Source organism: Lipophrys pholis (genome assembly GCF_963383615.2).
Source record: "Lipophrys pholis genome assembly, chromosome: 8".
Taxonomy (NCBI): domain Eukaryota; kingdom Metazoa; phylum Chordata; class Actinopteri; order Blenniiformes; family Blenniidae; genus Lipophrys; species Lipophrys pholis.
Genome location: NC_137630.1, coordinates 23328893 through 23352785, shown reverse-complemented (window position 1 = coordinate 23352785; position 23893 = coordinate 23328893). Strand labels below are relative to the sequence as shown.

General features: G+C 41.3%; 1 protein-coding gene across 1 annotated transcript; it reads left to right on the top strand.

Moving 5' to 3' along the window:
• Nucleotides 1–9938: 9938 nt before the first annotated feature.
• LOC308113469 (sodium- and chloride-dependent GABA transporter 1-like) lies at nt 9939–18652 on the top strand. The gene is made up of 15 exons (XM_080469787.1): nt 9939–10316; nt 11381–11764; nt 12011–12142; nt 12338–12438; nt 12596–12705; nt 12862–12994; nt 13689–13823; nt 13922–14025; nt 14706–14830; nt 14933–15045; nt 15714–15845; nt 16037–16139; nt 16455–16555; nt 16719–16886; nt 17050–18652. The coding sequence occupies exons 2-15, from the start codon at nt 11533–11535 to the stop codon at nt 17506–17508; spliced, it is 2148 nt and encodes a 715-aa protein (XP_080325913.1). The 5' UTR covers nt 9939–10316; nt 11381–11532; the 3' UTR covers nt 17509–18652.
• The last annotated feature ends 5241 nt before the right edge of the window (nt 18653–23893 follow it).

The window sequence follows — 23893 nt, the reverse complement described above, 5'->3', positions numbered from 1 at the left end:
GGAAAATCTGCCCATGTGCTAAAACACTCATCACTCTGATTAATTGAGCAAAATTAAATCAATTTCCGAGTCCGCCATTGGCTTCTCAATAAGATGTGTTTACTGTGCAGTGGGGAGACATGGAAGATCATGGAGGAAATAAGTTAGATATCACTATCAAGATGATGAAGTCATGAATTCCAACCCCCCCCCCAAGGTCCAAGATGGATGAATTTAACAAGCTCACTCTATTATGTCAAACTGACAAATAGGGGCTGTCAACATGTCTGCTGGGAGACCCTCGCAACGCCAGTGTTACAGTTTATTTGCACGGGAACTGTACAACAGATATTACCCTAAAAAAAAAAAAAATATATATATATATATATACATGATATGTCTGTTTAATCAATGTCATTGATTGTGAAAAAGTATTTTAATGACTTAGTGATATAAAAGTAAATTCTACACCATTATTATTAGATACAAATCTGAACGCAGAAAGTTTTTCTTCAGTGAGTAAACTAGTAGTCCTATCAAGGCTCGTTTTTCTCTTCAAATAAAATCTCATGCTGCTCACACGCAGTGACCTTTTGGTTAAATTTTTACCTGCTCGCGCTGTCAAAATTTGACTTCATCAGCCCTGCTATGCACCAAGCAGCCACCCACTGCACCTTATTTACTGATATATTAAAACGAATAGTTGTCTTGTGGTCTCGGGTGAAGGAGGAGCTCTTCCCAGTTGCCAAGGACACACCGAGGAGTTCCTTCGTCAACATTTCTTGACTGAAGTCAAGGTGAGAAAAATAATGGAGAAATGTATTAGACATGTTTATTTTTGTTAACTGAGAACGAGAGATCGTGAAAATTAAAACTTGAACTGAAGATGATATTCTCCAAACTGTGACAGCATCATTTGCAGAGGCAAATGAGTTGGCCCTGACATACGCTCATAAACCTCCAAATACTGCTGACTGGTGCATTCCCAGATGTGAACTTGTAGGAATAAATGACATGAATCATTTATTAAATGCATTAGTTATTTATTTCATAGTTTACTATGTGCTCAGGGGCTATTTTGGAAAAGCAAAAAGTAAACAAATTATAAATCCATTTGTGTGTGTTTGATTTACGGCTGAAAATATTGAAAACATGGGTGTCTTTTTGTGATCATGCTGTGGGTTTATCGTCATACATTGTGTGTTAATTGAAGAAAATATCTTTACTCATGCCAAGGATAAATTAGTATATAGCTTTGGTTTGCAAAACAAATGGTGGGGAGAATTTGTGAAATGTAAATGAAAACAGCGTGCACAATGGAATTCTGAAAAAAAAATACTTGGTGCACCATAAAAAAGAAAGCTCTGTTAAAAATCCAGGACTATGAATGGACTAATGTTTGTTGCACATTTACAGCAAGAAGAAGTGATGTGTCATCTTTCTTTCATTCTTCATGAATAAAAAAAAAGTCAACTTCCTCTTCCTCACTTGAAACTTCTTCACAACTTTTTTTCAAAGGGCTGCACCTCTTGTGGTTGTTTGTTTGTTCCAGTTTAAACTTGATCATTATTTTTGAATCAACGGTCCATCTCCCACACTGCTTCATCCAACTGAGGGTCGTGAGGCACTGGAGGTGATCGCAGCGGCCCGTGGGTGAAGACGGGGGTTACACACCCCGGGCCGCCAGCAGTACATCACAGATGAAACACACACATGCACATGCACACAGGAAATGTAAAACCACCAACTAACTTCAAACGCATCATTTAGGTCTGTGGGAGGAAACCAGAAGAAGACGTGAAAACTAAAAAGCCCCCAGATGCCATCGTTGGATGGCCGGCTCTATCTTTACGCAGACGCATTCACTGGCTTGGTTTTATCTACAAGGCAATTCTTGGTTTGCTGCCTCCGTACCTTTGTAGTCATGTGACCCAGAAACCCAGGAACTACGAAGGTCTGCAGTCCAAAGACTTTGTTTTTACTCACGGTTCCGACTGTCCGTACGGAACTGGGCAAAAAAAGCCTTCATGTGTTCTGCTCCATGTTCAGGGAATGCTTGACAGAAAGACTTTAAACTCACAGAGTTGGTCTCACTGGGAGAGTTTAGGGCCCTTTTACAGCACCTGGAAACAAAAACGTCACCTTGTTCTTGTCTTTGGCTCATTTATTTTTTAACTGTCTGTCATATGCTCTTACTCTGTGACTGTACTTTTTTTTATTGTTTTTCATGTACTTCTCTGCTATTTACTTGTTTTAAGAACATTTTAGTGTTATTTTGAGACTGTAAACTGGTTTTATGTACTGCTGCCAGGACACACTTGTAAAAGAGATTATCAATCTCAGTGGGGTTCTCCTGACTAAATAAAGGCTAACGAAACGTACAAGAAACTGAGAAATTTAAAAACACAAATAATCAGAAATGCAGACTTTAATAGTTAAACTCTATTAATTCACGTGTGACAGATTATCTAATTAAACACCAGGCAATCTTAAACTGAATCATGGAGGTCAACTTTGGGATGAAATTTAGCAATGCAGGTGATTCATGTCCTGGATGTGCTTTTGGTATTTATATAAGATGCTCTAAGATGACGGCAGCAAGCATGATACACATATGAACTATTTCTGTGTTCAAAATGCAGCAAAGGTTGAGACAGGAAAGGTTCAAACTGGCATTTCACACTCAGGGAATCGTTTGGAAAAGAGATCTCAAGCTGGAACTATGCTGATGGAGGATTGTGGCGTTTCTGATTAGATTATCATGTACAGGTTCAGTAGGTTTTATACTATCTTGTAGTTTTGGAAATGCTGCCACCTTGGCCGGGTCTATGTTGCAAAGCCATCTTAATCTCCTTCTGAACTCTGAATTTGGAAAGTTAAAAGCAAAAATAAACTTGGTGGTTAAGGATGTGTTTACCTGTGATCCGAGGAATCACCATGTGATTGTAAACATCTTAGCAATTACTGGGGCTCCTCTCCAAGATGTTGAAGGGGGGCTGAAGAAGTGGTTTGGGATGGATTAAACCTGACGTCAGTGGCAAATGCAAATGTGTTTCTCCCAGCTTTACGTGGAGCCTCTGAATTGGGAGCTTAGCAGGGAAAATTTTGTCCACATGCTCTCAACACATTCTTGTCGGCGCTGGAAGGATTGCGTGGTCTCACTGATGGGCTGGACAACCGGCTCCCTCAGCTTTGAAGCTGATAAACCTTTTAAAACCATGACAAATATTCTCCTGCAATGTTGCCTGAGGAACAGGGCAGGAAATGGAAAAGGTAGCCGACACAAGGAATATGAAAATTTGCTCCAGACACCTTAAAGTATTCACCAAGTTTGTATTTTATTTTTTTTATCTTTTAACAGCTGAGGGGCTTACTCCTGCACTGCTTTGAGCACAGCATATGTCTCTTCCGCTCCCCCCCATCATGTTTCCCAACACATTAACCCGCAATGATCCTACATCAGTACAGCAGCTAATAATGTCACAGCGTGTGAAGACCTGTTGGCATTAGTGGAAGAGGGGACCAGCCAGCCATTTTTTTTTTCCCCCTCCCCAGCACCACCTACATGTCAGCGGCGGACAAGTCTGCGTGGCACAAGTTCGGCAGCAAGGTTGAGACATCCAGTCAGTTTCCATAGTGATGTGGTTGAATGGAGGGGATTAGCAGGGGCAGTGTGGCGGGAAAGGATTGCAGGCTTCTGTCAAAGCTCCCATTTGAAGTGTTCCATGTCGTGGATCCCTTCCTATTTGGATTTGCTGATGACGGACCTTTCATTCCCCGCGACACTGACGTGCTTTAAGTGTCATGAAACTGCTGCAGCCTTCTCTGTGGAAGTTTCCCAGGTGCAAAATGTTTAAAGAGCCAATAGTGCACCTGTCTTAAGAATCCACATACCAAAACAAAAATCTTCAAAAATGACCATCGAAGGGAGTTTCTCATATGACATGAATTTAAGACATTATCCAAACCGGATATTCACATTGTGTCAGGAGTCTGTCACTATGCTGCATCCTAAAATTAGTAACTTATAATCTACAAACACAAACACGCTCACTGGTTCCTCAGAATTCATCTAAAGCCCTTCACATTAGTTAATCTTTAAATTTCTAAGGCTTTTGCTTTACATTATTACAATATTTAACCTTATTACGAGCTATCACGCTAATGCAAAAGCACCTTATTATATTCTGTAATGCATTTTTCCCTCTAAAAAGATGTTGAACCTGATTAGTGCACATTGTGTCATTCATTTCTAATCAAATAGATTTAATCCTTATTCCCCCCCCCCCCCCTCTCTCTTCAACTCCACAAAGCCCTTGTATAATGATTTAATGAGACTAAGAAACGTCAGCAAGCAGAGAAGTTTGAGAGCTGATCTGTAACAGCTAATTGCAGCAAGAGAGTACATCTAGAAGAAGCCGGAGACAATTACAGCATATTTGTAGCTGTTACCCAACAACACACCTCTGAGATTTTATTCTCAGGAGTTTTTCGATTCCACATTTCTGACCAAGAATTCATTTTGCCCATTTGTGAAAAGTTAAGTTGCAAATATACACCACAAGGCAAATTTATTATACAAACCAAAGAGATTTAATTGCCCTTATTTCAATAATGCAGTTTTAAATTTAATGTGTTAAATCTTCTCAAAGAAATGATCAGCTTTCAGATATTCAAGATATATTGAAAGATAATAACATGGATTATGTAATTAACTAATGTGCTTACAGTTGATTTCTAGACTTGGATACAGGTAATTGGTATGAAAGAGAAACAGAATAGCAGACTCTGTGTGGATGATCGTTTAAAGAATAACTTACCACAAAAAAGGGATGAGTAATTGAAGTAAATCCTATATCCAAAATTAGTCTCTCATTAGGCTGTCTTCTGAGAGCAAAAGCTGAATTTAGGAAACAAGACAAACATTCAATTAGTTTAATAAAAGCATTGTTGTCATTGCTTTATAATTAATATGGACCAAATTATAATATTCTGCTCACTGAACTTTAGAAGAATTGCCTTTCACGTGCATTTCTTTCTTCTTCTTTTTTTAACTGTAAGGATGACTTTATGCTGTTATTGTCATAACATTTACAATAAAAAACAAAAACAGGTAAAATTTCACGTCATCCAAGTTAAAGTAAACAAAATGTTTGCCAAGTATGTCAAACTCAATGGGATTCATACACATACACAAGTGAAAGAACAGCATAATAACTTTGGATCCAAATACGTGGACGCGTCCAATTACTTCATTTTCCTTTAGTGCAAAGAGGTAGGGATAATCTTATACAGGGGCACTCTACAATCATGTGAGAAGGTTTTAATAAGATTAAATGTGATTTCAACATTATGTCATCTAAAAGGGGCCTCCTACAGGGAAGCAAAAAAACAACCTCTGTTTGCAGCATTTTGTTGCATTCATCATGTTTCCACAAATGCACCCTCACAGTACATATTTGACACACGTGATGCTTGATTTGTGTGCGTTATGTTTGAATATATGCAAAGTAGCACAGATAAGTCGGGAACTATGTTGCATTTCAACATGTATTTACCAGGATAAACCGAATAAATGTCTTTAAATTAGTCTGTGTCTGTCTCGTTCACCGTGCAACCTTTCTGACAGGGACAATAACGTTTCTAAAATCCATTCAAGCTGTTATTGCTCGAATACAACCAAAACACACTGTTCTAGGATCATTCGTTTCAAAGGCCCTTTTAATCTCTAACATACTGTTATATGTTGCCGTATATCTCTGTGTCGCCTGGATGAGCTTTTTCACTCTCAGAAGCCTAATCTGCACCATTAATGGACTTTTTGTAGAAGTTAATTAACCATTTTCAGTGATAGAGGCACAGCAATCCCAGTAGAGAGCCGTATAAGGAGGGAGAGACGGAGACCGATTATGCTGTTGCCTAGCAACACATGTACAAAATGTGAAGCGATTCAGTGCCCCCATACTGGTTATCATGGAGGTCATATGTTTACTAAATCCACACCGTGTGCTGGCTGTCACACAGGGCTGTCAACAAATCAGCACAGGTATGCCTGTCTGCATCATACGTGGTTCATGCCAAACATGTTAAACCTGCAACGAGGCTGGATGTCTCTTGAAGCATGGCTGCCAAACGCCATGGATTTGTGGTAACAGCAATTCTATAGAATGAGTGGCAAATTCTACATCCGAATCCCAAAAGAGGGAAATGATATAATATCGCTGTGGGATTTAACTTCTTTGCATAGTTGATCCCTTCAGGAAGGTAAAATCAGGTGTGTGTGTGTGTGTGTGTGTGTGTGTGTGTGTGTGTGTGTGTGTGTGTGTGTGTGTGTGTGTGTGTGTGTGTGTGTGTGTGTGTGTGTGTGTGTGTGTGTGTGTGGTATTGGTGGTGGTGGTGGTGGTGGTGGTGGGGGGGGGGGGGGGGGGGGGGGGGGTAAAGCAAAAGCTCCCTCTAAAATTAGTGGATGCTTCACCCACTATTCCAGAAATATTATTAGACAGCCCACCTCACTGATTTTTACATCCCACAATACTTCACTATGCATGTAAATAATCTGGCAAAAGCTGTTTGCTGTCAAAAAATGTCCTCTCAGCTTGTTTTGCCGTGTGTGTGTGTGTGTGTGTGTGTGTGTGTGTGTGTGTGTGTGTGTGTGTGTGTGTGTGTGTGTGTGTGTGTGTGTGTGTAAGAAAGAATAAAAGCCAACAGGAGGCATCAAAAGAGACAGAGAGAGAGAGAGAGAGAGAGAGAGAGAGAGAGAGAGAGAGAGAGAGAGAGAGAGAGAGAGAGAGAGAGAGAGAGAGAGAGCGAGAGAGAGGGAGAGGGAGAGAGAGAGAGAGAGAGGGAGAGAGACGTAGGGGAGGAAGAAGAACGAGGCGAGACAGAGCTGCTGAGGCACTCACTTCACAGTAATTTAGGTCATGCTAAACAAATGCTACACTAAAGGAACGTAGACAAATAAAACCATCCAGTCTCCAAGTGATGTCAGTGTCTTCTGAAGATATGCATTGTGAAGATAACAAAGTGGCAACTAAAAAAACCTTGAGAAGCTGCATGCATGCTCTGGATGCGATGGTTGCCTCAGGCGATTCTTCACAGCATGTGCAGGTGTGAGGTAAATTTCATCAATCATCCCCGAGAGGAAAGACCAAATTATATTCGTGCTCCACGCTGAAGCACTGAGTGAGCCTTTATTCAGTTATGCATTGCTTCCCCAGTGAAATGAATGTATACCGATTCTTCTATCATCAATAGGACGAGTAACGCTGCAGCCGTATTGCGTTTACAAACCAGGAGGAACATACAGCAGCAGTGACAGTCAAAAAGAGAAAAGAGGCTGCAGGCTTCTGACAGACAATATAACTCTTTGTGGGATTACCTAATAAGACATGTATATTTTAAATACCCTGTTGGATATCGTCAAAACAGAGGTTTTGTAAATCTTTGTTGAGATCCATTTTGTATTTGAATTGTGCTCTTCTGCTTTTGTTTTTATTCACCGCCGTTTCAATAACCAGATTTAGCATGAAAGATGGTTTGTAATCCATTGTCGGTGTATTCGAGGTGATTATTTTGTTGCTGCTGTATTGGTGGAATATGTACATGCCACACAGAGAAATGATAGAAATAACGGTTTTTAAAATCAAATTACCCACCCTATTGTATTGACAAATATGTTATAGTCGCAATAGTGAAAGCGTGCAACAGACCAATTCACACAGCAGATTGTCAGCAAATCACCACATTGACTTGAATGTTTACAATAAGAATAAAATGGGATGTGTACACAATTCCTGCAGAAGGAGAAAAACAACTCCCCGACAATATGAATAAAATATGTGAATTGCTTATGATTAGCATACTAATGACTAATCATCATGCTAATCAGTTCATTTTGTGGCCTCAAACTGCAGAGTGGGGTTGAAAAATATGAGACCATGAAGATGCATCTGAAAGCTGAGAAGTGCTTGGAGGTTTCCAAGCAGGTATTTCATTTCGACGTGGGTTTTTGATGAAGAATTTCACATAGAGAGACAAAAAAAAAAAAAAAATGGAGAGCAGAATCATGCAGGGTTATGCCATCATACTTACATAATGCATGAGTGGCATTTTCGATCATTTGCATGAGATTTAATATCTGGAAGTTAAAAACATTTGTATATCAGTGCATTATCATTGCTTTGATGTGTTGTTATTTTTTAAATCAGGGTACCAGTCTGTTGTGTTTCTACATCTCAATATGTTAAGGTTTTACAGTATTTACACGGTGTTCGTGTGAAAAAGTGAAGAAATGTGGCCATGAAAAACAATGCAGAAAAAAACCCCAACACAATAGGCAATGTTAACAGCTAAGTGAATTGCAAGTCTCCAGATACCACCACAGCATTGAAAAGATTTTCCAGCCAGTGGGCCTGTAAAGAGGGGCGACCCCAGCCTCTGTCTCAGTCACATACTCTAAAAGCCATTACAAGAAAGGACAAGTAATTCCAGCCTAATGGAGCACATACAGCATTCACAAGGTGTCAAATACAGGCTTCCGTCTGAAATTAAGAGACGGACGGGCTGGCGGTGAAAAGGGCAGCGAGCTGAATCAAACCGAAGCTGCAGGGTGAGGAGGTCAGCTGGCTGAGAGTCCATGTCACCAGTCTATTGGACATGCCTGTGTGCTCCATCAGCAGGTGTATAAATATGTGTCATGTTTCACACTGCATGTCTGCAGGGACGCCAACCCAGATGGGATTTTAAATGCTGCATTTCATGTGGTATCATTTAGTAGGTTAGTTCACCCCTCATTGGTTTGCCATCTGGTGCCCTCTCAGCCTGTGATAGGAACATTCACACTGGAGACTGAACGCTTCCGATCGCCCCTTGCCAGAGCATTTCCAGCAGTTTACGCCACCACAGTCAGAGTGCAATCCCTCCAACTCAACTTTCAATTAGAAACTGCATTTTTTTTAATTTCTTTTCTTCTCCTTTTTTTTTTTGTTGTTATCAGGAAACACGTGTGGACTTTTAAACTACAATCATGGAGGGAAAGTTTAAACGCCAACAAGTAGACAACGTGGCATCACTCAGAATAGTTGAGGAAAAACTTTACATAAAAACATGTAAGTCTATTTAAATCACACTTACCTGAAAACTGGAAAACTGACGAAGCACTCCTTTAAGATTTGTTTTCTTGCACGTCCCAGATGGTTTTCTTTTGAAGGCAAAAATTGGAAAAAATTAAAAAAATAAAACAAATCCACGTCCTCCTGCGTCCTGCGCGTTTTTTCCCATCCGGATATGCCTTTCCAAATATTTATTTTTCTCTTTTCATTTCTTTTTTTTTTTTTTCGAATTGCGAGCTCAAGTCCCCGACTTTATTCTTCTCAGATGATCCCCTCATTTGTGGAAGACGCCGGGCTTTGGGCGATTACAGGCAGAGTTAGACAACCAGCCAGTGTTCCCTCCCTTTATCACAATTTGCCAGATTTGCAGACAGCAGCTGACTGGCCTCACCTCACGCGTTTGGACCTGATAATGCTGCTTATATTAACCCCCCCATATGTTTCTATTTTGCACCTCGATCATACACTTGGAGGGGGGAGGAGGGGTGTTTATGTGTGAAGAGGAGGGGGTCACATTTAGTACTGCTGGGCTCGGAGGAGCCTGAAATCCTGCTTCACAACGTGACAAACAAAAAAAAGAAGAAAAAAAAAGAATCTGTAGTCCACGTGAAATAATTGACTTTTTTTTATCGCATTGAATTGGAAGAATTCCAGGTCTTTGTTTTAAACTGTTTCTCCGCTACTAAACTTGCGTGCTTTGCTTTTCAGGTGCGAAAAAAATGTGAATACCTCAATGTCAATATTGGATGAAATGGAAAGAGTGAAACAGTTTGAAATATTAAAAACAAACACGCGGCAAGTGCGATGTGAGTGCAGCCTATAGATGAGGACGAGGAAGATGAGGAGGAGGAGGAGGGGCGACTTTGAGATGACATTGAGGCTGTGTAGATGGGAGTTGAGTCTCTGGTTGTTGATGTTAGACAGTCGCACAAGGCAAAGCGGCTGCTGCCCGTGTTGATTCAGCCTCCTCCTCCTCCTCCTCCTCTTCCTCTTCCTCCTCCTCTTCCTCCTCCTGGTCTTCAGCACTGCTCCCCGCTGGACAGCTCCTGCTTGGACACCTCTAACGCTGCATGGTCCCTTTAAGTCTTTTAATGGAAGTAAAATCCATTTATGTTTCAAGAAATATTGGGAGTTTACAACTTGACCCACAGGAGGAATCTACGGATACCTCGTTTCGAGATTTGTGGCAGGCAGCGTATCCTCGGCGGCACAGATCACAGATTCATTGTGAGTAAATTGGGTGCTGAATTCTTGCGTCTGTGCTTGTGTGCGTATTTGAACCAAATGAGTCTGGTTAATGCATGATTCATTTCTTTTTTCTTTTTCTTTTTTTTTTGGGTGTGTGTGTGTGTGTGTGTGTTTGTGGTGACAGTCCGGGTGATTTAATTGTGTTAATATGTTGCTGGGGTCAATGTAATGATTGCCTGATGATCTCTGAACCAACATGGTATATCCAATTAAATGTCGGATTGATTGCGGTTTCCTCCTCTGTTGGATGTTGCAAATGTGGAGACGCATTCTCGTGCGTTTAAATACTCGTGTGGTGGTCAAAGAGTCCGATAAGATAAAGAAGCTATTTGTGGAGCCAGATGCGTAAAGCTTTTACGCATTGGACATCCCTTTGTCTCTATGATACGTTTTGTGTTCCAGTTTGTTTGAGACCTATCTGTGTCCCTGCTCCTTTCATTTCTGTATGTGGATAACTGTCGGGGGAATCTGTAGGTGGTAACTGGTGGACTTCATTGTGCTTAATTCTCATAGGCTATTTGCTTTTGCTACGGTGCGTCTTTGCGCTTGCAGTGCATGCTTTGGATTCTAAAAATTGTCTCAAAGTTTTCCTTTGTCATTTATGTACGTGATGTCAGTCTGTGATCTCTTTTTAGACCTATTTATCTGGATATTTTGCAGAGGAAGCCGTGTCAGCTAATCTGTTTTTTTTAACACTACAATCAGTTTGCGTGCATTCTGTCTTCTGTCTTTTATTTTTTTTTAGTTGTGGAGGGAAGTCAGAATGACTTTGACGTCGATGTTTTTTTTTTGGGGTGATTGTTGAATCTGATATGAATGAAAATTTTGTCATGGCTTTGAAATATGTGAAGATGCGTTTTGAAATGCACATTTTGAAGTAAAATTGTGTATGTTTGATTTCAATCGGCATTGTGGTATCGGGAAAAATGAGAATAAGATAAATATTTCTACCCATGTCTCCTATAAACAAGCATTTTTTTTCCTGCGCATCTTAAGATAAACATAAACAAAACAGCAACCAATTGCTCTATTCACGATTCCAGGTTAACGGCGACTGACGAGCCGTGTGAGCACAGGCTTCATCCTCAGACATTCGGTTCAAAGGTTAGGTCTAAAAACCGCGAAGCTGCTGTCTACGTGGACTGGTGCTGAAGCCTCCCGTCCGACTGCCAGGACCTCTGCCAAATCCAGAGACATGGCGACGAACGGCACCAAAACGGATGGACAAGTCACAGAACTGAACGAGGTGGCCACGAATAATGACAAACCCAAGTCACTGGACGTGAAACCCGAAAAGAAGAAAAAGGAGATACCCGATAGAGAAACATGGGGAGGGAAATTTGATTTTCTCCTGTCGTGTGTGGGTTATGCAATTGGACTGGGAAACGTGTGGAGATTCCCCTATCTCTGTGGAAAAAACGGTGGAGGTAAACACAATTTTTCCTCAACTAATTTACGCACACAGCGCGGCCCTTTACGCTCCGCGCTGCACACATAGCCGATCTCACCTAATTGACCGTGTCGATGACATGAAAAGAATGAATACCACCTACATGTGCAAGACTAATTAATTGACGTGGTGTTGCAGTGTTTTAGGTGTTGCGTCATGTTGCTTTTGCTCAGGATTGGTTGCCTTTGAGAATGCTTAACTTGGTGTACTTCTGTCCATCCAGGTGCCTTCTTGATTCCCTATTTTTTGACCCTCATATTTGCTGGGGTACCCTTGTTCCTACTGGAATGCTCCCTTGGTCAATACACATCAATTGGAGGGCTTGGAGTTTGGAAATTGGCTCCTATGTTTAAAGGTATATGAAACAATTCTATGTATTGGTGTTTTAATATCTGATATACCCAAAGAATGAAATAAATTTAGCGGAAAAGAAAAGTCAATACCAGAATAATATTTATGATATCTGTTGCTCTCACTGAGATCATTATGACCAGGATTTATAGAGGCCACATAACACACACACACAACCTAATTCATTTCTTCATGATAGGTGTGGGCCTCGCAGCAGCTGTCCTGTCTTTCTGGCTCAACATTTACTACATTGTAATCATTTCTTGGGCCATTTACTACCTGTACAACTCCTTCACTGCTGTAAGTATTCAGTGTGCTCACTTCATTTTTTCAAACCTGAAACCACTATAAGGTCAAGGCTGTTCCCTATATTGTGATGTTTGTAAGATACTGCAAATCCTCAGTGGTATCAAGAGAAAAAAAAACAACCAAAAAACACATTTCATTTGTTTTTCAGGACCTTCCATGGAGCACATGTAACAATCCATGGAACACAGACAAATGCTATACAAACTACAGCATTGCAGATACCACCAATCTCACCAGTGCAGTGCTAGAGTTTTGGGAGTAAGATATTGACGACCTCCTTTTGCTTTTTCACATCAGCAATGCTTTAAAGTATCCCGCATGCTTCCCAGGGCTACATAAAAGACAGCCTCCCTTGCTGCATGGCTATTTCACTGTGTGCATAATAGTCTTATTGTTGCTTGCTCCGACTTATAGGCGCAACATGCATGAAATGACTGATGGCTTGGAAAAACCAGGCCAGCTTCGAGTGCCACTGGCAATAACACTGGCCATTGCCTGGGTCCTTGTATACTTCTGTATCTGGAAAGGGGTTAGCTGGACAGGGAAGGTAAGCCGTTTGCCAAAATTGGTTATCCAAGAGATCTTAGGCTGTAATGGTTCCTTCAATGGAGCAGTATGTGACAGCTATGCAATATTAATCGGTCTAATATCACATCATCAATCATTTAGCCTGCAGTCGGTATTGTCCAAATTGATTTTAAAATCAGAGAGAAGACACCAAAAACTCATGTTCACTAATCCCTCTCTGCCTCATGGTGGCTCCTCTAATTCCATTTCTCCTGACACATTGTCTGTAATGAGTGTGGATTCATGATAGGAGGAGCAACAAACAGCCATACGCTGCAATCTGGTTTTGTCCTCTCCCCTCACTTGGAGCAGCTTCTCTCCCTTGTGATGTCACATTTTGAAAGTCTAGTTCATCACATGACCATGGAAAATAAAATTTGTTTTGGTCACAAAATACCCCCATCCCCCTTCACATTTTTGCTCACAAAATGATTGCACAGAGTCACAAATGCACAGAGACAGAGAGAGATGATTCAACGTGCAGCTGCAGAGATTTCTTTTGCAGAATATTCCGTCTTCTGTTCCTTCTATTTATTTTTTTATTTTTTTTGGGGGGGGGGGGGGGGGGGGGGTCTTAATAAACACAATGAAGATTGTTTTCTAAACTGAATATTTCATGAACCACACATATCCTTAAGAAACAATGTCTGATACAATGATCTTGCTGTCTATAGGTTGTTTACTTCTCAGCTACGTATCCCTACTTCATGCTGTTTATTCTCTTCATCCGTGGTGTGACTCTACCTGGAGCTAAAGAGGGAATCTTGTTCTATATCACCCCAGACTTTGAAAAGCTCAAAGAATCTGAGGTAACAATACACTGATTTATGATTCATACCTATGTACTGCACGCCTGAGTGATCCAGACTCAGCCTCACACGGTTAAATCTTTGTGCTCCTTTGTCAGGTATGGCTGGATGCAGCCACCCAGATCTTTTTCTCCTATGGATTGGGACTGGGGTCACTTATAGCTCTAGGCAGCTATAACCCGTTCAATAACAATGTTTACAGGTAAGACTGGTGAAGATCCATGAACTGGATGTAATGTATGAGGCGATGAGTGTGGAAGATGTGAAATGTATTATGTGAGAGTGAATCATCACAGCTGACGATGGCAGTAATTAAATTGCTGTGATTTTACCATATTATACACCCTATGATTGTATTCAAGGATACTTGATAAGAGCCTTTAAAAGCCCTTATTAATGTAAGTTCCTGGCCTGACGGTAATAACAATCTGAAATGAAGGCTGTTTCTTTCTGTTAGTGTGCGAGCTGGAGAAAAAGAAGGTATTGAAGCTTGAGTGTTTTCTGCAGCAGCCTCGTGGTTCTGGGTCACATAAACAATCAGTTACATAAATATAGTTGCAGTCATTTTGTGCAGTTTGTGGCCTTGTTTGAAGTGAGTCAGTCTTTCTTTCATGTATATCCTAGTTCCTATACGAGTTCCTAAACGCTAACCTGCACCTGTCTAGATTTATCAAGAAAACATTGTCGCTGAACATCTGCATACAATCAAAAGGACCACATAGCAGCGAAGCATTCTCACAGCTGCTCTGGCCAAATTCTTTTTTGGGGACAATTTTGAGGGAAGGTCATTGCATATGATTTTGAACAATGTGAATTTGCATCTTTCACAGGAGATTCTCTTGTTGTCGTTTTTTTTTTTTTTTTTACATTTTCTCTCCCCAGAGACTCTATTATTGTGTGTTGCATCAACTCATGTACCAGCATGTTTGCTGGCTTTGTAATCTTCTCCATTGTTGGCTTCATGGCACATGTAACAAAGAAAGACATCGCAGATGTAGCAGCTTCAGGTAACTACACATCTCTGTCTTCTGTTCTGATTGTCACAGATACTGACTGCTAAACACATACAATGAAAATAACCCAAATGAAATGTGATTTCTGCTGTCCAGGTCCTGGTTTGGCTTTTCTGGCCTACCCAGAGGCTGTAACCCAGTTGCCTGTGTCTCCTCTCTGGGCCATTCTGTTCTTCTCCATGCTGCTCATGCTGGGAATTGACAGCCAGGTAAGGGGCTTGGAGATGATCTGCTCATGGGCTGACCTAAATATTTAAATTCAGGTACATATCATGCAGCTCACCCCTGCGCTCTGCATGATAAGCATGCAATTTGCTTCTTGTGGACAGATATAGCTGGGCTTTGACATTGGCTGTCAAGCATTTTTAATGCAACTTTATCACCTCCATATGCCCGCAGGCCCCACTGTCTGTCTGTCTTTATTTTGCATATGATATCTTGGTTTGGACAAGACCACACAGGTTAGAAAATGAACATAGATGCAGTGATAAACTGGCTGTGACCAACAGTACCTCAGAGTGGAAGACATAAATTATAACTCCATTTTAAATGTCATAGTCGCACCGCTTTTTGCACATCAGGGCTATTACCAAAATGGCCTCCAAGAAGTGGATGCTTGGTCATTCAGAAGATTATGTTAGTGTTTTTGTCCCACGGTTTGTTGCACACTGCAATACTTTGTCATTTGTCATCATGAGTCAGTTCAACCAGCAAAATAAAGCTTCTCTGGAAGAGAGTGCATTCTTCTTAATGTTCTCAGACCATTAAAAAAAAAAAAGGAAAAGACAAACACTGCGTATTAAAAAATAAGCAAGGTGTAAATAGTGCATTTATTCATCCCTATCCTTAATGCTGTTTTTATGGTTCTGTCCTTCAGTTCTGCACTGTTGAAGGCTTCATCACTGCTCTGGTGGATGAGTTTCCCAGAGCTCTTAGGGGTAGACGAGAGATCTTCATCGCTGCTGTCTGTCTGGTGTCCTATGTGATCGGACTATCAAACATCACACAGGTACAGCAGGGCAGCTCTCTCACGTCACCACATTCATGATATCAGATAAAACATGTAATTAAGATATGCAAGTGAAACGTGAATTTATGTAGCAGGCAAGAGGAAATTTGTACACTTGATTAATCATAGTTGCAAACAATATTTGCACACAACGTCTTTTTATAACATTGTATTCGTTCTCTTGTGACCAGGGAGGAATCTATGTGTTCAAACTGTTTGACTACTACTCTGCCAGTGGAATGTGTCTGCTCTTCTTGGTCTTCTTTGAATGCATCTCCATATCCTGGTGCTACGGTGTGTATCATCAATATTTCATGCAATATAGTAAAACAAAGGAACAAAACCGTAAGCATGATTACAGAAAAAAACAATTCATTCATTTTCACAAATCATGTTGATAAAACGTCACCTGCAAGAGGGAAAACAAATGTTACCAAACGTCACACCTATCCAGAGATATTTCCACAGCTTCAAGCGCAGTTTAGTCTCAAGGTCATGAGCACTCATGTGTTCCACCTCGCCATCCTCATCACCATGCATGGCAGACCAGCAGCAAATTGAAATAGATTGGATATGAATATTTCGATCATCGATTCATTTGTTTCGCAGGTGTGAACAAGTTCTACGACAACATCCAGGAGATGATTGGTTACAAGCCCTGTATATGGTGGAAGATGTGTTGGGTCGTGTTCACCCCTCTCATTGTCGGTGTGAGTACTCTGGACTAATAGAACAGTACATGTAAAGTCATGACATGAAAAACGAAACGATAAATAAAGTCAATATTACCTGCCTGCAGTCATGTCAGGCCGAGACAGTGCTGCCTGTAGTCAGTGGTGTCAGGATGCATAAAGCGTCTCGTGTCTCCCACAGGGGGTGTTCTTGTTCAGCGCCGTACAAATGGTTCCTCTCAAAATGGGAGACTATGTGTTCCCAGGCTGGGGTCAGGGAGTAGGCTGGCTCATGGCACTGTCCTCTATGGTTCTCATACCAGGATACATGATATACATGTATCTCGGGCTCAAGGGTACTTACAAAGAGGTAAGAAAGAAATCATCTCTCGTTAATTTGTTGGGTGAATGTGACATTTAAGCCAGGTTGCGTCGCAGCGTTTTGATTTATCTCACACTGTGAGATAACACGCTACGTCACCTAACATCCCCTCTCTCTCATTGAATTCATTTGTGTTGTGCTTCTCTTCCAGCGACTTCGGATAATGCTTCACCCTCCTGCAGTCACCAGACGATGTCTGGAGAACGGACCGGAGCAGCAAGTGGAGACCAACACTGCAAACTTGTCCAGCCCCGCCAATCCGGCCAATCCTGCCAGCCCCGTCAACCCGGCTCCCGCCAACCCAGCCAGCCCGACCAGCCCGACCAGCCCGGCTCCTGTCAACTCAACCAGCCCGGTGACCCCCGCTAACCCCGCTCCACCAGCAGCCAATCCGGCCACCGCAACCAGCCCGGTGAACCCGGCAACCAGTCCCACTGCCACTATAACCACCACCACCTCTACCACCGTGGCCAGTCCGGCTAACCCCGCCACCACAACTGTTAGCCCAACCAGCCCGCCTCCGAATCCAACCAGCCCGACAGAGCCCGTCAGCCCCCCGAACCCAACCAGCCCGACCTCCAACCTGACCAATGCCGAGGCCAACGTGTAGGCAACAACGAAACCCTCATGGAGCATGTAGACAAAAGAGAACATTACAAAGGACTTCCAAGATTATAATTGATTCACCTACCTCCAGGGGCAATATGTGATCTAAACAGATTTTCAAACCGTGTTTAATTTTCTCTGCATTTGTCGCACCAGGCTGATGATGTGTTATTGTTGGTTTGGAAAACAATTTCAAAGACTGTTAGTGTCCACAAATCCAACCATGATTCTGAGTGGGGAAAAAAAAAATGAAAAAAGAAATGTAAACATACTGTGTAATACTGTGAGAAAAGAAAAAAAATCCTAGAGATATAGATTAGAGATTTGTTGAATATCTTCATGAATCAAGTAAATACCGTGTGAATATAGTAGATGAAGTAGTGAACAAAATTGACATCATTGAAGAGTGCAAGGGATGGCGTCAATTTTTATTGTGGATGTTTACTAAACCTCACACAGTTGTCTCTTTTCCAAATGTTGCTCTCTGTGAGGTAAAATACAGGCCACAAGGCAACGGGGAGCTCTGAGTAAGCACAATGCCAATAAGATGTTCATGTTGAGGAGTTCTGGAGCAATCCAGTATTTGTTGCAAAAGATTATGTATGTGAGAGAGACTGTTATTTTTCCTTCTGTTTATTTTTGTTTTTCAGTAAAAAAAAAAATTATGGAAAAAAAGAGAGAGAAAACTTTTATGTGATCAAAAACATTTTTAGAATTATTTTTAGGATGTTTTATACTATATGTGTTGTGACGGAGGACCAAAATCAATAGGCAGACAAAAGCAAAAACTATGCCAGTTAGTATTCGGTTGGCGAAGCACAGGGTACAAAGAAGTACAAAAAAAAAAAAAAAAAAAAAAAAAAAAAAAGATGAAGGAAAGAAAGAAAGAAAAGCACAGGGTTAGAAAAGTGATTTACAAACATTGACGATCCTGTAATGCTGACAGTCAATCCTGTTTACGTTTTGCATGCTTTCCTCAGGAACATCAGTGAAAAATTTTCTGAAATGTCTCCTGACAAACAAACAAACAACAAAAAAAAAAAAGGAAGGACAGAGAAGGCTTTAAGCCAGTACACCAATTACAACTAAGCCATAGTCTGTTTACATGACTGGGCAGAGCCACAAAAGACAACTTTGTATGCTCGCACAAGAAAAAAAGAAAAAAAAAGAAAACCTGGACCAACTCTGTGTTTAAGTACAGTCATGTTTTTTTTTTTCTTTATGTGTCATGATCAATCATAGTTTGATCAGTATGTATTCAGCAATACATATGTAGATGTATAAGTGCAGGCCAGTAAGCAAGTGGTCTGTTTCTCTTTTTGTTTATGTTGTCTTTGCTTTACTAGTGAAAAGCACAAAGCTTTAATTTCCCCAGACTTTTGCCATGGCGTGTTAGGACAATGTTAGTTTGCTTCTATGGCAGCTACTGTGAACGGCATCTGGTTGAACAGAACATGTTTACCTTGAAAAGCAAAACAACTGAGCGAAAATGTGAAATGGCTACAGTTCATGTCCTGTGAATTTTGTATAAAGTTACTCTACCACAGTTTTCTCTGGAACTTTGTTGTAAAACCGTACTGTGTAAAACATGTAACTGTGAATGTCTGTACTACATTGGAAGTATTTGTCTAAATGTTGAAAAAATGGAGTTGCTGTTTTCTGCAATAATATTTTGATCACAGAAGCTAAAGCACATATCTTACAGAAATATACGAAATGATGATGACAATGAAGATACTGATGATTATATTAAAAATAGAAACTATGTCTAGTAAAACAATATTGTTTTGTATATTTTTAACTGTCTCACTGCCTAATGTAAAACATAATATAAACATGATATGTATCTAAATGGTGTCACATGATAAAGCACGATTGTTATGTTATACAAACAGAAAAAGACTGAAAAAATAAAGAGTTATAGAAAATATAAAATTCAATACATGCCTGGCATATGTCCCTTGTAGCATGTGTTCTTAAAGTAGCAGGCAGAACCATCGTTTCTGGTGACACTGTTACCAGAAAATTAGGTCAAGCCCAACTATCCTATCAAAAGATGCATGCTGCGCTGACTCCTCCTGCGGTAATTGGCTGTTGTTCCCTCTCTCGTAAATAAGCCCACCCTACGGAGCATTTCCAGTCAAATAAATATAAGAAAACGTGGAACCAATGAAAATACAGGGAGAGGGTGGAGAAAAGACAAAGTGTTGTGTGACAGTTTTTTTCCAGAATGAGGCCAGGTGGGACCTGCAAAATGAAATAAAAACACCTTCTCAGCATTTTTCAGGCGGAGATTAGCTGAACTTCACAGTAGGGGGAACAAAAAGTAATCATCACAGAAGGGAAAAAAAAAGTCAGTGCAGGAAAGTGTCTGAAGCTCTTCCTTGTGGTTTATTGAGTGTCAGAAACACACACTGATAGAGAGGCTTCAGCAAGCAAGAAAAACACAGCCACAAAACAACTCCTGCCCCGGGGCCTGGCGTGCCTACCCGCCCCATCTCCCCAACCTCTTATGGCTCTGTGTGTGTGTGTTTATTTCTGTGTGTGTGTGTGTGTGTGTGTGTGTGTGTGTGTGTGTGTGTGTGTGTGTGTGTGTGTGTGTGTGTGTGTGTGTGTGTGTGTGTGTGTGTGTGTGTGTGTGTGCGTTCCTACATCTTCCTCTCCCCCACCTCCTGCAGTTGCTGCTTCCATTAGCTTCCAGTGTGATAAAAGAGACGGCACCAGCTGACACCACCACAATGACTCGCCATGGATAAAAGAATGAGATGTCCCCTCTAGTAGCTCGTGGCAAATTGTGTCTCTGTGTGTGTCTAAGAGAGGGGCGGGGGGGCGGGGGGGGGCAGGGTGTGTGTGTGTGTGTGTGTGTGTGTGTGTGTGTGTGTGTGTGTGTGTGTGTGTGTGTGTGTGTGTGTGTGTGTGTGTGTGTGTGTGTGTGTGTGTGTGTGTGTTTGAGTGGACTGGCGTTTAAAGAATGCCCCTAATGGCAGCTCCTATGAACGAACCCCTGATGGATGACTTAGTATCCTCCGTTATTCCCAGTTGTGTAATTTAGCATCATTACCTATGAAAACCAGTCACCACCGAGACAATCCAAACTTATGTCTCATGTCCACAAAAGCCATTGATCATCATTGCCGGGCAGGGGAGGACAGGAAGAGGAGGAGGAGGAGGATACTCTTTATTAGTTCGGAGCGATCTAGCAGAACACAATTATTCTTGGGTTGAGGCCCGCCATTCTCACCCACCACGGCATCAACTTCTCTATTTTCAAGCACCTTGTGACATTTATATTAGGTTGCATATTTTGAAAGCCATCGTGGAAGGACCAAGAGGCCATATTTGACCCAGTTTAATCCTTTTCTTGACCCTGAAGCGTCGAGACCATCTTGGACTTCATAAAAACAGTTTCCTCCCATAAAGTGGTGCCAGTTTCCCAAAACAGATGTCAATGGAACTGAAAATGTAAAATAAATAAATAAATAAAAATAAAAATAGCACTTCTATTAAAGTGCAAAGAGGTTATTTTTCTCAAAACTTCATATAAATGACATGAAAATGAAAAGACATAAAAATGAAATCTTCGAAGCCACGATGTTTCTCTCCCATATAATGATTGCAAATAAATTAAAATAGTCATTACTAAAAAAAACAAAAACCTTTCAGTTTTGTTCTTCTTTGTCATTTTGAAGCTGCGCTACGTCATCGATCGGACCCTGTGGTTGGCCGGTTTTAATATATGACACCACTGGCCTAGATAATAGCCTGTGTCAGTATTCTACCTATTTTATCCAATTTTTTCCCCTCATGAGTCTCAAGCAAACAAAGAGTCCACCCTCCAAATCTCAGGAGTTTGGTTTTAATTTCCTGTTTCATTATTTGAATGATGAGAAGTTCACTGGCTGTGATTTTATATGAATAAAAACCTGACCGTAAGCCGACACAACACACTACGTGAACTCATCGTGGCTTCACACTTAAATTGATGTAGATAGCGTTAATGGTTTTGATGCTATTTTCTGTCCGCAGCGTCTCGGAACCGATCAGCTCCAGTTTTGTGGCCAGATCTGAGCAAGGGGACATTGTTTGGTGTTTAGCATTTCTTGGCACTCTCCGTGGCGAGCCTATTTTTAAAGTTAAAAAGTGCTCGCAGTGTGGCTGCAAGAGAGGACACTGAAGAAGCAAACTGGTGATCCATGATGCTTTTATGAAAGGATGACAGAACGCTACGGCTTATAAACTCACACAGGCTGCAATGATTAATCCTCATAGCCCACTTAGAGCAGGAAAAACTAATTCTGCTGTGAAGATGAAAAGGCTGATAATTATGTTTATACTTTCTCTGTTTTTAACCCCAGTGCCAAAGGATTTTCTTAATCATAATGCTCTATTGAGTTTATGTGGTTGTGGGTCACCGAACTTGCATATTTTTGATGTGGATTTTGTGTGATCACTTGTGACATTTTTCAGCAGATGCATCTGGCTTGCCCCAGACTTCTGTCTGAGGTACGCTCACCCGAGAACTCAAAGCAAATACATTAATGAATAACTAATCTTTGCAGATGCATGAATCTACATATCAATGTAATCAGAGGGTGTTGTGTGCATGGCTATTTCCAGCAGAGGGGCTGAGAGGATGTCAACCATGCAAAGCCTCTCTGCATATATGCTAATTGGGCTCCATTTTCAAAATCTGAATATGAACCTTGCCGATGTGAACTTGTTTACCGATTCACTTTTGAGGAGGCAGAGGGTCTTTTCGCACATGCTCACACACACACACACACACACTGCACTGCTGCTTACATATTAAGCATAGGTTTGTGCCGTTGCAGCTGGATGAGCTCCCGGCTTAACGGGCTGCCAGTGTGGGGCGCGTGAAACTGTGAATTCCCAAAGATTTTGCTGTTTCATAATATGTTCTCATGACACAGCAAATGTGAGTATTTCAGGGCGCAGCGCTCGAGTGTATGATTCCAATTTGAATGCAGAGATCAGATTCAGAAGAGGTCACCGTGTCACGAGTTTGCATCGAGATGTATTTGTTTTGCAGGAACAGATCTTCTAATTTTATGCAGATTTAATTTCCATTACGTTTTCCTCTTCAGCTGCTCGTAAAGGTATCACCTGCCTGTCATGTCTAGCGTACAATGGAAATATCTGCACTGGTAAATTTATTAGCTTTTCTTCTGCAGACGAGCCTACATACGTGCATTGGTTTTGTTTAATCCAGTTGGGTGGTTGTATTTTCAATCAAGCAACACTGCAATGAAGAAACTGAATCTGTGTGAGTGAGGGGGAGAATTTAACGTCACGATAAAGAGGACAAGTTTAGCTAATCAGGAAACTGTCCCCTGCTACCTTCCGTTTGCTCTAGCGCTTCTTGTCTTTTGTCACAGCTTATAACATCTCCCCAATGTGCCAGAGGCTTATGGAGGAGTCACTGTAGATTACTGGCTGGGTCAAAAACTGAATGCAAATCAGGCCGAGGAATAGGCGAAGTGAAACACTGCAAAAAAAAAGATTTTGGGAGCAAAATCAAGGGTTCCTGTGCTCGATTTCTCTGCATATTCAAAGATCGTGAGTGTATATATGGAGGCTTATATCTAAATATTGTGCAAATGTTGGGAAGTCTTAACAAAGGGTTTCTGAGATTCCTACTCTAAAAGAAAGCTAACTGAATAAGTCATTTTCAAAGCCAAGGGAAGAAATTCCACATGTTACGCTGCCTGGATGTCACGCACAGTGGGTGCTCTGGATGATCTTGTGCCCTGATGTGAAGCCAGTGGGAGGAAGGGCTCGCTCTCCAGTGAAGCTCCTCTAATGGCATCCTATTGGATTCCCTGCCCAAAGGGCCCTGCGCTCTTCCCTGGGCTTCTCCATGCAGGAGTTTAGGCTGTGGGACTTTGATAATAGCTGACAAATGAAAAAAACTCTGCCAACATCAAATGGGGTTATTTGTTTTCCCGCTCTTACACAGAAATGACAACAGAGGAAACAGACTCTGTGTTCCACTGAATTTCATTATTCTGCAACTAATCTCCTGGATCGTAACCCACACTGACGAGCAACGCCGCACACCCAAGCACCTGTGTGGGTGTAGCATGGAAGAAAAATTGTGTGCATTTGCACGTGCAAAGTAGTACGCTCACATGCACTGCTGTATTTGCGTAAATGCATACATGCATGCATGCACAGATGAATGCACATTTGTGTAAATGTTGACATGGGCGCATGCAGCCCAGTGTACGTGAATTTGCACAAACGTTCCGGTTCAGTGTGAAGACAGGACCAGGCAGCTGCTCCCGGCACAGCTTTCGTAAAGACCTGCATTCTAAATAAGTTCTGTCAGATTGCGCCAGCACACACTTAACTCTTTACTCCTCAGGATG